This window comes from Amblyraja radiata, chromosome 3 (genome assembly GCF_010909765.2).
Source record: "Amblyraja radiata isolate CabotCenter1 chromosome 3, sAmbRad1.1.pri, whole genome shotgun sequence".
NCBI classification, from domain to species: domain Eukaryota; kingdom Metazoa; phylum Chordata; class Chondrichthyes; order Rajiformes; family Rajidae; genus Amblyraja; species Amblyraja radiata.
The window spans coordinates 126,469,492-126,482,645 of record NC_045958.1 but is presented as its reverse complement, the minus strand read 5'-3'; the positions used below and the strand labels follow the sequence as shown (position 1 = coordinate 126,482,645).

At 45.3% G+C, this 13,154-nt stretch overlaps 1 protein-coding gene across 1 annotated transcript in view; it reads left to right on the top strand.

The window, feature by feature from the left end:
• LOC116971526 (N(4)-(beta-N-acetylglucosaminyl)-L-asparaginase-like) overlaps nt 1-12,451 on the top strand; it is a 65,016-nt gene extending 52,565 nt beyond the window's left edge. The window contains exon 8 of the mRNA XM_033018760.1: nt 12,240-12,451. Coding sequence (XP_032874651.1) covers nt 12,240-12,408 — 169 coding nt within the window. The 3' untranslated portion in view covers nt 12,409-12,451. The remainder of the gene's footprint in view (nt 1-12,239) is intronic.
• Nucleotides 12,452-13,154: the final 703 nt, after the last annotated feature.

Here is a 13,154-nt window from a genome sequence, read left to right as displayed (position 1 = left end):
CCCGCGACCCGCTCCACGATAACGGCTACTGCCGCCCGGCTCTCCGGCACAGATCAGCTGCTCTCCCCGCTGCTATTTTCGCCGTCCTCGCTGCCGGCCCGCAGGCTCACTTGGGATCACGCCCGCCCGCCCACTCCACCGTCCGCCATGGTGTGTCGGTTCGGGAAACGAAGGCAAGGAGGTGCAGAATGTGCAGGAACATTCTATACAGTGAGCGTCTCTTCGCGTCACGAAATGGCATGCTAGTCATCTCAGAAAGGCGGTTCAGGTTATGTGGAGCCGGTGCCCGGGAAATATCACGGAGCCGAGGCCTCTCCTCCAAAAACGCCAACATTTTTCACATTTCGCTAGTGATTTCCCCTGCTGCCGCCCAGCTCTCCTCCCCTCCCCCCCCCCCCCCGGCCGGCTCCGTCACGCTGGCTCAAGCCAAAGATCGGCTGTTCCCCCGCTGGTTTTCGCCCTCCACTGTCCGAGGACGGCGGAAAGCAGCGTGAGAACAACCGATCTTTGGCTTGAGCCAGCATGACAGAGGCGGTGCGTCAACTGCCTGTCGGCCCACAGGCGCATTGAGGGCATACGCAGCGTCTCGACGGGCGTTCGTAACGTCTCAACGTCGTACGCCTAGCGCTGGGCGTTGCGCAATGACGTCAGGCCACCCCCCCTTGCATCCGCGCGTTGTGTGAACAGACCCAACGGGTCTGCACTTGGTCTAGTATACTTTTAAAACTGTGTGTGTGTCATTTTGCCTGTGAAACATGTCTCCTCGAAAACCAGACGAAACGGGGAAATTTTAACATATTTCAGTAGAGATTTTCCTTGTGATTTTAAAATTGTTGACCAATCTGACTTTTTAAAAAAAAATCTGACCGCTGCCCAGCTGCTGACGTTACAATAACATCTTCTGGTTTAAATTTTCCTTATGATTTCAAAAACCCATCCTCTATCAATTAAGTCCATTATTTCCCGAGATATTTACTAAAATCTATCACCAGACTGACATTTTAAATTTAAAAATAAATAAATAAGGTTGCCCAGCTGCTGACCTCACAATGCCTTTCCTCGTGCCCCCCCCCCCCCCCCCCCCCCCCGCCGTTCTGGATTAATGCAGCTGCTGTCAACGAGCATGCGCAGTTTTCCACGAGGCACATTAACCCACAACCCCCACCCCCCGTTCTTCAAAAGGCGCAGAAAGATCGAGAACGTTCTGCAGCAAAGATCCTACAGCTCAGCTCTGTTATAGGATCTTTGTTCTGCAGATCGCGAGCACAGAGGCAAAGAGCCTATAGCAAGCTCCACGTGCTGAAGATATTTTCTCGTTGCCCGTGCAGCTTGTGAAGCCCCGCCCCTCCTATCCCCCGCTTGCCCGCCTGCTCACTCAGCTGCCGTTTTCTAGAGAGTCAAGCTGCTTCTGTCTCTCGCCGCTGTTCGCAGCCACTCACTCGCCCAACATCGGGAACATGTTTCCCGCCTCTAGCGTGTCCAAGCCCTTAACTGATCCTGTTACTGCTGTCCAAATGTTCGGCTATCTTATCTTTTATAATTGACTCCAGCACCTTCCCCACCACCGATGTCAGGCTAACTGGTCTATAATTCCGTTTTCTCTCTGCCGCCTTTTTATTTTAATTGGGAAAACAATAGCTACCCTCCAATCCACAGGAACTGATCCTGAGTTTATAGAACATTGGAAAATTATCACCAATGCATCCACGATTTCTAGAGCCACTTCCTTAAGTACCCTGGGATGCAGACCATCAGGCCCTGGGGATTTATCAGCCTTCAGTCCCATCAGTCTATCCAACACCATTTCCTGCCTAATGTGGATTTCCTTCAGTTCCTCTGTCACCCCAGATCCTCTGGCCACGACGATATCAGGAAGATTGTTTGTGTCCTCCTTAGTGAAGACAGATCCAAAGTACATGTTCTACTCATCTGTCATTTCCTTGTTCCCCATAATAAATTCACCTTTTTCGGTCTTCAAGGGTCCAACTTTGGTCTTAACTAATTTTTTCCTCTTCACATACCTAAAGCTTTTACTATCCTGCTTTATATTCTTGGCTAGCTTACCTTCGTACCTCATCTTTTCTCCCCGTATTGTCTTTTGTTATCTTCTGTTGTTCTTTAAACATGACCCAATCCTCTTGCTTCCAGCTCATCTTTGCTACGTTCTACTTCTTCGCTTTAATTTCTATACTGTCCCTGACGTCTCTTGTCAGCCATGGTCGTCCCTTTCTCCCCTTGAAATCTTTCTTCCTCCTAGGATTGAACAGACCCTGCACCTTCTGTATTATTCCTAGAAACATCTGCCATTTTTGTTCTACTGTCATCCCTGCTAGTGTATCTTTGCAGTCAACTTTGGCCAGCTCCTCCCTCATGGCTCCGCTCCTTTATTCATCTGCAGCACTGACACCTCCGATGTACTCTTCTCCCTCTCCAATTGTAGATTAAATCTGACCATGTTATGGTCACTGCCTCCTAATGGCTCATTAACCTCGAGGTCCTTTATCAAATCCGGTTCATTACATAACACTAAATCCAGAAATGCTTTCTCCCTGGTAGGCTCCAATACAAAATGTTCTTAGAATCCATCACAAAGGCACTCTACAAAGCCCCTTTCATCAGGTCCAGTACCGACCTGATTTTCCCAGTCTACCTGTATGTTGATATCTCCCATAACAATCACAGCATTACTTTTACTACATGCCAATTTTAACTCCTGATTCAACTTGCGCCCTATGTCCAGGCTTCTGTTTGGGGGCCTGTAGATTAGTCCCATTATGGTCTTTTTACCCTTACAATTACTTAGTTTTATCCATACTGACTCCACATCTCCTGTTTCAATGTCACCCCTTGCAACGGACTGAATTTCATTCCTCACCAACAGGGCAACCCCATCTCCTCTGCCCATCTGTCTGTCTTTTCGATAGGAGGTATACCCTTGAATATTCAATTCCCAACCCTGGCCCTCTTGTAGCCATGTCTCAGTAATTCCCACAACATCATCCTTGCCAGTTTCTAACTGAGCCTCAAGCTCGTCCACTTTATTCCTTATACTTCGTGCATTCATATACAGCACTTTGACCTCCATAATCATTTCTCGCACCGCTCGCAATTGGCCCTGACTTTACTCTGTTGTCTATTCTCGAACTTTCCTTCCCTTTAATTCGAGAATCTTTTGTAATTTTTCCTGCAGCCACTTCCCCTTCAACTCCATCTTTATACTCCCAATTTGTCAATCCCTCCCCCCCACTATTTAGCTTGCTATAGGATCTTTGGTCCTCGGATCGCTCCCAGCTTGCTTGGGCCTCCGCGACCTGCCACCCCGCCCCACTCCTCTCTTCCTCTCTCTCTCTCTCTCTCTCTCTCCCCCCTCTCCCCCTCTCTCTGCCCCCCTCTCACTCTCTCTCCCACCCTCTGTCTCTCTCCCCCCCCCCCCGTCTCTCTCTCTCAGGGCCAGCCTTAGGAGGTGCGGAGCCCAATTGGGAAAATGTTTCATAGAAATATAAATAAATATTTATAAATGAGTCGCGTGTCGTGAGTAATATGAGTCAGTCGGCTTTAAAAAAAAATCTTAATCCGCGCATTCGCAGATTGTTCTCTCCTTAAAAATACAAATTAAAATAAATAAAGTAACAATTCAATTTTCCCACGGCTTCCAAGTCTCCTTCTTTCTGAATTACTGAATGGGTGGGGAGTGGAAGGTGACGGCAGGTGGAGAGATGGTGGGAAAAACGGGAGCACACCGGGACAAGTTGAATCAGTTGTCATCTTATTGAATGACAATACTAGTTCAACATATCAAGGGACCAATTGGGGGGAGAGTTTCTTTCACAATGTGTGGGGAGTCTAGCCAGGGGTAAAGCTGCGGGGAGGGCAGGAGCGTCGAGAAGGAGGGGGTCGGGTTCATGCCAGTAACTCACTCACTCAACGCTGCCGCGGCGCTCCAGGTTTGGAGCTACCGCATAGTGGCCAGGGAGGGAAACAGCTCGCGTGGCTACAAGCGGCCTCCATCACCGGACAGCGGAACCGACTGCCAACCGAAGCCAATTTCTCAGCCATGACACCATCGGTAAATGTTTCAACATAAATTATTACGCTTGAAATAAATTTATATACTACTTAAAATGTAAATAGAATTACGAGCGGGGTGACGGTCAGAATCTTTTTCCCGGGATGCAAATATCAAATACTAGAGTGCATAGCTCTAAGATGAGAGGGGGGAAAGTTTAAAGGAGTTGTGTGGAGCAAGTTTTTTATACTGAGAGTGGTTGGGGTTTGGAATGTTGAGCCCAGGTTGGAGACAGATAAGTTAGTGGCATTTAAAAGACTTTAGAAAGGCACATGGATACGCAGGGAATGGAGGGATGTGGGTTATGTGCAGGTAGATAAGTAATGGTTTTGGCATCATAGCCGTCATGGACATTGTGGGCTGAAGGGCCTGTTCTTGTGCTGTACTCCTCAATGTGCCAAAACCCTTATTTCTGTATGCATTGGTATAGTTTAGGCTTATTATTGTCACATATACTGAACTACAGTGAAAAGCTTTGTTTTGCAAGCAATCAAAATAGATCAGATAATATATACATATACAATCAAGCCATACTCAAGTACAATAGGAAGAGCAAAGGGATAGATACAAAGTGCAGAACATAGTTCTATGAACATAGGCCATGTCCGCAATGGGGTAGAGGTGAATCGAACAGTACCCTAGCTTAGTACCTGGAGTATTATGTGTAGTTTTGGTCCCCTAATTTGAGGAAGGACATTCTTGCTATTGAGGGAGTGCAGCGTAGGTTTACAAGGTTAATTCCCGGGATGGCAGGACTGTCATTTGCTGAGAGAATGAAGCAGCTGGGCTTGTACGCACTGGAGTTTAGAAGGGTGAGAGGGGATCTTATTGAAACATATAAGATTGTTAAGGGTTTGGACACGCTGGAGGCAGGAAACATGTTCCCAATGTTGGGGGAGTCCAGAACCGGGACCACAGTTTAAGAATAAGGGGTAAGCTATTTAGAACGGAGACGAGGAAACACTTTTTCTCACAGAGAGTTGTGAGTCTGTGGAATTCTCTGCCTCAGGAGGCGGTGGAGGCAGGTTCTCTGGATGCTTTCAAGAGAGAACTGGATAGGGCTCTGAAAGATAGTGGAGTCAGGGGGGGAAAGGCAGGAACGGGGTACTGATTGGGGATGATCAGCCATGATCACATTGAATGGCAGTGCTGGCTCGAAGGGCTAAATGGCCTACTCCTGCACCTATTGTCTATTATAGAAGGACTGTTCGGATGTCTGAATACAGAGGGGAAGAAGCTGTTCCTGAGTCATCATGGTGCACACTTTCAAGCTTCTGTACCTTCTGCCAGATGGGAGCAGGGAGAAGAAGGAATGACCTGGTGGGACGAGTCTATGATTATGTTCACTGCTTTTCTGCAGCAGTGTGGTGTAGACAGAGTTGATATTGATGGGCCAGATCTGTGTGAAGGACTAGGCTACATTCATGACTCACCATCATCAAAAACCCAACAATAGGCAGACAATAGGTTTATTATTCGTATGAGTAACAAGATACAATGTGAAAAACGTGTTTGCATGCTGACCAGTCAAATCAGATAATATCTTCCATGACAGAAGATAGAACAATACAGCACAGGAACAGGCCCTTCGGCCCACAATGTCTAGCCCATCATGATGCCAGGGCCATCTTTTCACTGTATCTAGGTCCACGTGACAATAAATTAAACTGAAATTGAAACTCTTATCTGCCTACACGTAATCCATGTCCCCCCCATCTCCTGCATATACATGTGCCTATCCAGAAGTCTCTTAAATGTCACTATCATATCTGCCTCCACCACCACAACATACCACGCACTCACCACTGTCAAATTTTGTCTCTAAAAAGCAGACAGCAACAAAATTGTTTTAGATAAACCAAGCTAATGTTTAATCGATTTGTCAGACGGGAGTGGCGAGATCTACAAAGAACACACACGTTGCTCGGTGCTTCTCGGGCTCCACTCAAAGAACAAAGGGAAGTTAGTGTAATTATACATTTTCTTACCAATAAAACACACCTTCTAAATCTGAGTGAAAGATCTGTAGCCTAAGGGAAACAAGGGAGGCTGGACCCATATATTTTATCTGCCTACACATAATCCATGTCCCCACCATCTCCTGCTATACATGTGCCTATCCAGAACTCTTAAATGTCACTCTCATATCTGCCTCCACCACCACATACCAGGCACCCACCACCTTCTGTGGGGAAAAAATGTGCCCTACATTTCAAGTTTAAACTTGGTCCCTCTCACTTGAAAGCTATGATCTCTATTATTTGATACATCAATCCTGGAAAAAATATTCAGACTGCACCCTATCTATGCCGCTCATGATTTTATGTACGTCTATCGTGTCTCTTCACAACCTCCGGCATTCCAGAAAAAACAATCCAAATCTGTCCAACCTCTCCCTGTAGCTAATACCCCATAATCTAAGCATCATTCAGCGACTCCGTACTCTTCATAAGCCTCCCTGTAATAGAACGATCAGAATTGCATGCAATACTCCAAATGCGGCCTAACCAAAGTTCTATAAAGCTGCATCATGATTTACCAACTCTTCTACTCGATGCCCCGACCTATGAAAGCAAGCACACCATATGCTTTCTTTACCACTCTATCTTGGCCTCCAATCACTGCAGGCATTTTTATATGTGGAAGATGTGACTAGTCTGAAGCATTCTTGACTCAATATCATTCAATTCAAAATAAAAGCACAAAGTGGTGGAGTAGCTGAGCAGAGCAGATAACAGCTCTGGTGAACATGGATAGATGACGTTTCATAGAGTGCTGGAGTAACTCAGCGGGTCAGGCAGCATCTCTGGTGAACATGGATAGATGACGTTTCAGAGTGCTGGAGTAACTCAGCGGGTCAAGCCGCATCTGTGGAGAACATGGATAGGTGACGTTTCACAGAGTGCTGGAGTAACTCAGCGGGTCAGGCAGCATCTGTGGAGAACAAGGATAGGTGACGTTTCACAGAGTGCTGGAGTAACTCAGCGGGTCAGGCAGCATCTGTGGAGAACATGAATAGGTGACGATTCACAGAGTGCTGGAGTAACTCAGCGGGTCAGGCAGCATCTGTGGAGAACATGGATAGGTGACGTTTCACAGAGTGCTGGAGTAACTCAGCGGGTCAGGCAGGATCTGTGGAGAACATGAATAGGTGACGTTTCAGGTTGGGGGGTCTTCTGTAGACTGAGGTTGGGGTGGGCCTGGCCCAGCGCAATGCTGTCGCCTCCTTCTTCCGCCGTTACATGCAGCTGCCGCAGGCTGCGCTCGATCGCTCGGCTGCTGTAGGGCCTTCCGTGACCGCCCACGACCACTGCAAACGCACCACCCGTATACGTGCCTCATGTTCGGCACAGACATTTTTAGCGAGGAGGTACTTTGTATGTCTAAAAATGAATGAGGGAGGTATATATGATTTTATATCAATCCAGATTTTGAATCTAGGTATGATTACGATTCATCGCAATGGATCGATTGCTGCAGAGACCTCTACTAATGGACTACGCCACAAAATCCCAGGGTCTGTGCTTCAAATGAACTTCCTCTCTCTGCATAAACTTCTGTCGTATGTCTTTTAGACCTACAGCTCCGTTGAGGCGAGCCAGGCCAACGTGTCATAGTCCAGGTTAATCAGACCTCGTTCACCATTCGGTGGCCGGTGTTTGGGGCAACTGATGACGATGTGCTCCACTGTCTGTGTTGGGTCCCCACACTCGCAGGAGGCATAAACAACATACGAGAAATAGATTTAGCTGATGATCCAAATGCTAATTTTAATCTTTCTTGTTCTATCTTTGACCACCCCTGGCATAGATTGATTCAATATTCAATCTTGCTCCCTAGGTGAAAATGTCAGAGGTGCAGAGTTTCAGGCGCTCAACGCCCTTTGTGTAAAAAAAAACTTGCCCTGCACATATTCTTTAAGCTTTGCCCCTCTCACCTGAAAGCTAGCCTTTGGCCTTTCCACCCTTGGGAAAGGTTCTGACCGGTCACCCTGTCTACGCCTCTCATAATTTGATATACAGTTAACCCTGTTGTAATAGATTATGGGGGTTGGGAAATGGGGTCTGCTATTGCCAATCTGCTGTAACCGAGTAAGGGATTTGCTTCAACCAACTAGTGATCACTAAGTGAAACAACAAGTTTTCAAATACAAAGTTACATTTAACAGCTAAAACTAAGTTTTCTGCATCTGTCTTCACAGTGGAAGACGCCAGCAATGTGCCAGAAATGCAAAAGCCAGGGGGCAGAAGTTAGTGCAGTGGGAAGTTGGTGCTTGGGAAGCTGAGAGGTCTAAAGGTGGATAAGTCACCTGGACTAGATGTATTACACACCAGGGGTCTGAAAGAGGTGTGTTTAGAGACTGGGAGGCATTGATGGTGACCTTTCAAGAATCACTAGTCAGGAGTGGTCACAAAGAACTGGAAAATTGTAACTATTACTCCGCTGTTCAAGGGTATGAAGCAAACGAGGGGAAACTAAAGGCGTTAGCCTGACTTCATCGCTACTCTTCACGTTGTATATCAATGATTTGGATGATGGAATTGATGGATTTGTGGCCAAGTTTGTGTATGGTATGAAGATATGTGGGGGAGGGGCAGGTAGTGTAGAGGAAGCAGGGACTCCGCAGAAGGACTTGGGAGAGTAGGTAAAGTGGCGGCAGATGGAATACAGAGTTGCAAACTGTACGCATGCATTTTGGTAGTAGGGATAAAGGCGTAGATTATTTTCTAAATGGGAGAGAATTCAGAAATCAGACTTGCAAAGGGACTTGGGAATACTGGTGCAGCATTGCCAAAGGGTTAATTTGCAATTTGAATAGGTAGTAAGGAAGGCAAATTCTGCTCCTATGACTTATGAACTTATGAAATGTAATTTGCTTACTGCAAGCTAGAAATACTAATGGCTTTTTACATTGTTTAATAGATGCTGCTTCATCTTCACATGGAACAACACAGACATGGTGGCTTAAGGGCTTGTTCATGTACTGTTCTTTGATAGCCAAAAGATATCCAATTTGTTCAAACAAATGATGATTTACAAAAAAAGACACAAAGCCCTGGAGTAACTCAGCAGGACAGACAGCATCTCTCGAGAACATGTATAGGTGGTGATCAGGATGAAAATGCGTGCCGACCCAAAATGTCACCTGTCCATGTTCTCCAGAGATGTCCAATATGTGCTTCCCTATAAGATGTATGAATATGGGAGACATACGATCATCCCTCATCCTCTAGCACTCCAAGGAATAGAGTCCCCGCCTACTCAGCCTGTCCCTATAGCTCACACCCTCTAGTCCTGGCACCATCCTTGTACATCTTCGCTGCACCCTTTCCAGCTTGACAACATTCTTTCCCATATCATGGTGCCCAAAACGGAACACAATGCAGTCTCAACATCTTATACAACTGCAACATGACCACCCAACATCTATACTCAATACTCTGCTTAATGAAGGCCAATGTGCCAAAAGCCTTTTTGACCACCCTATCTACCTGTGACTCGACCTTCAAGGAACCATGTACCTGTACTCCTAGATCCTTTGCTCGACAACACTCCCCAGAGCCCAACCATTCACTGTGTCGGTCCTGCCCATGTTAGACTTCCCAAAATGCAACTCCTCACATTTCTCTGTCACGCTGAGTTACTCGAGTATTTTGTGTTTATCTCTACTGTTGGCAATGCTGTGTAATCCCAGAGAACAATGACCTGTGTATGTGGGTGTGTCTTACAGCCGTGTAGGGGATTCCCCGATCGCTGGAGTGGGTGCCTACGCCGACAGCACAGCTGGAGCAGCAGCTGCAACCGGGAATGGAGACATCATAATGCGATTCCTCCCAAGGTATCGCATTATTACAAAACTTACAAAATTCTTAAGGGGTTGGACAGGCTAGATGCAGGAAGATTGCTCCCGATGTTGGGGAAGTCCAGGACAAGGGGTCACAGCTTAAGGATAAGGAGGAAATCCTTTAAAACCGAGATGAGAAGAACTTTTTTCACACAGAGAGTGGTGAATCTCTGGAACTCCCTGCCACAGAAGGTAGTCGAGGCCAGTTCATTGGCTATATTTAAGAGGGAGTTAGATGTGGCCCTTGTGGCTAAGGGGATCAGAGGGTATGGAGAGAAGGCAGGTACGGGATACTGAGTTGGATGATCAGCCATGATCATATTGAATGGTGGTGCAGGCTCGAAGGGCCGAATGGCCTACTCCTGCACCTAATTTCTATGTTTCTATGTACATTTGCAGGTGGTGAAATATGTTTTGAGCCGTTAATTGAGCTGAAATACTTAAAACTTTGAGCCAAGTGAAACTTCTCTTGAAATATGCTCTGTATTCATCACAGCAGCAGTCTTAGTTTTGTTTAGTTTAGTTTATATAGGCAGCGTGAAAACAGGCCCATCGGCCCATCATGTCCGCACCGACTCAATTGTCATAATTTCTGGTGTTGGGGTTCACTTCCATTTGGCAGTGATTGTTTACCCCCTCTTTTTGACTGAGTGCAGATGCTGAGTGCGTCACAGCTAAGCCTCTTATTTGATATCTATCCCCATATGGGGAAGCAGATTAGTTAATGAACTGTAGTCAAGAGCAGGATGTCAATAGACAATAGGTGCAGGAGTAGGCCATTTGGCCCTTCGAGCCAGCACCGCCATTCAATGTGATCATGGCTGATCATCCCCAATCAGTACCCCGTTCCTGCCTTCTCCCCATATCCCCTGACTCCACTATTTTTAAAAGCCCTATCTAGCTCTCTCTTGAAAGCATCCAGAGAACCTGCCTCCACCACCCTCTGAGGCAGAGAATTCCACAAACTCACCACTTTCTGTGAGAAAAAGTGTTTCCTCGTCTCCGTTCTAAATGGCAAATGGGATGTTGGGAAAATAGTGGAAGTGTGTGGAACAAAAAGATACTTAGTTGAAGTTGGAGATAGGATCAAAAGTGTTCATGTTGATCAAATGATTCCAGCCAAAGATGAACCAACAACTGAGCATGAAGTCCTAATCCCTGAGTCTTTATCTGAAAGTTGGAAAAGACCACTGTGATTGAAACACAAAGTTCAGTTAGTACAGACAAAGAAACAGATTCATCAGGTCAAAGTCAGGGTACTAAAACAGAGCCATCAAACCAACAGTTGAGTCATCACCTAAACCTGTTACAGTTAGACGATCAGGCAGGATCCGTAAACCAATAGTCAGATTAGGTTTGTAAATTGAGTAACTCACTGTCTAGGTAAAATGAAAATGTGTAAATATGTAAAATAAATATATTTTGTTTATCATTTAAGATTTCATAAATACTGGTTTAAATCAAGTACCACAACAACAAAATTGTAACTGTGTACATAGATTTAATATTTTTTTAAAGGATAGCAGTGTAATGTATTCATGCATATTCATGTATATGGTAATGAGTTGGTCTTGCATATAAGTAGGGAATGTTGGGTAACAAATCTCTTGTGATCCAGGCAGCCTGCGTGTAAGTTGTTATTCATTCTGCCGACTGGAATATAACAATAGGAATGGGTGACGTTTTGAATCGAGACCCTCATTCAGTTTGAAAAAGGGTCTCGACTAGAAACGTCACCCATTCCTTCCCTACAGAGATGCTGCTTGATCCGCTGAGTTACTCCAGCATTTTGTATCTACCTTCGATTTAAACCAGCATCTGCAGTTCTTTCCTACACAACGTTTGGAAGGATATGGGCCATCACGGGCAAATGGAACTAGCTCAGATATGGTATGAAGATGGACAAAAAATGCTGGAGTAACTCAGCGGATCTGACTTGAGAGTCAGGGGAGAGTGAGTCCAGAGCTGTGGAAGGTGCAAAGAGGACAGATCAAAGCAGACAATGTGGTAACTTGGTTAGCATGGACTAGTTGGGCCGAAGGGCCTGTTTCTGTGCTGTATGATTGAGACTAGTTCATCGAGTTAGGTCATTGGTTGGTGATGTTGTTCGGGAGAGGATGGGTATGTGGTAATAACTGGGAACTCAAACTATTTTATTTTAATGTCACAATAGAATAAGAAGGTGTTGACTTCACTGGAAGTAGAGTTTGAAAGACTGTGCAATTGAATTTGGGAAAACAAAAACAATCTGTGGCATACTGTATATATTTTTATTGCATCATATTGTTTTAATTTTAATTGCATGTTCAACTTTGCTCCACAAATTAGCTACCAGGCAGTTGAATATATGAGAATGGGAATAGACCCAACTTTGGCGTGCCAGAAAGCTATTGGAAGGATCCAAAAGTATCACCCAAACTTTTTTGGGGCTCTAATCTGTGCGAACAAGACTGGGCATTATGGTAAGTCTTTCAAACAAACCCTACACATAGGGTAAATCTGAAATTATCCAGGTAAGGAAAACATTATGTTAAAAACTGTGACTGACAGAAAAACTTTCATCTTTCGATTGGTATTTTATTTCATGTACATTTTATGGGAACATTAAATGCTCAGTTTTGAAGCTTTTGCATTGAGCAGTTTCTGTTCTGAAAAATAAAACTGGTCTCGTAAAATTAATTCTACAGCAAATAAATTTGAAATATTTCCAAGTATTAAGATTTAGAGAGATGATAGATAAAGAGGGCATATGGTATTCTTGCCTTCAAAGGTCAGGGCATTGAGTATGAGGGTCATGAAGTCATGATGAAGTTCTATAGGACTTTGGTTGGGGAGTATGGCGTGCAGTTCTGGTCACCCCATTACAGGAATGATGTAGAGTCTTTAAAAAGGGTGCAGAGGAAGTTTACCAGAATGATGCCTGGATTAGGAAGTACTAGCTACAGGGGGAGTTTGGGCAGACCGGGACTGTTTTCTCTGGAACATTGGAGATTGAGGAGAGACCTGATAGAAGTATATAAAATGATCTTTTCTGTGCTGTATGGCTCTATGACAACATACAATAGATGAAGCAGAGAGGTACAGAGTGCAGAATATAGTTCTCAGCATTGTAGCGCATCAGATCCATCGATAGTTCAATCTGAATTGAACAGTACCCACAGCTTATGGAAGGACCGTTCACAAGCTTGAGTCTGGTGGTGCGCACTTTCAAGCTTCTATACCACGGACAGGAGCCGGGAGAAG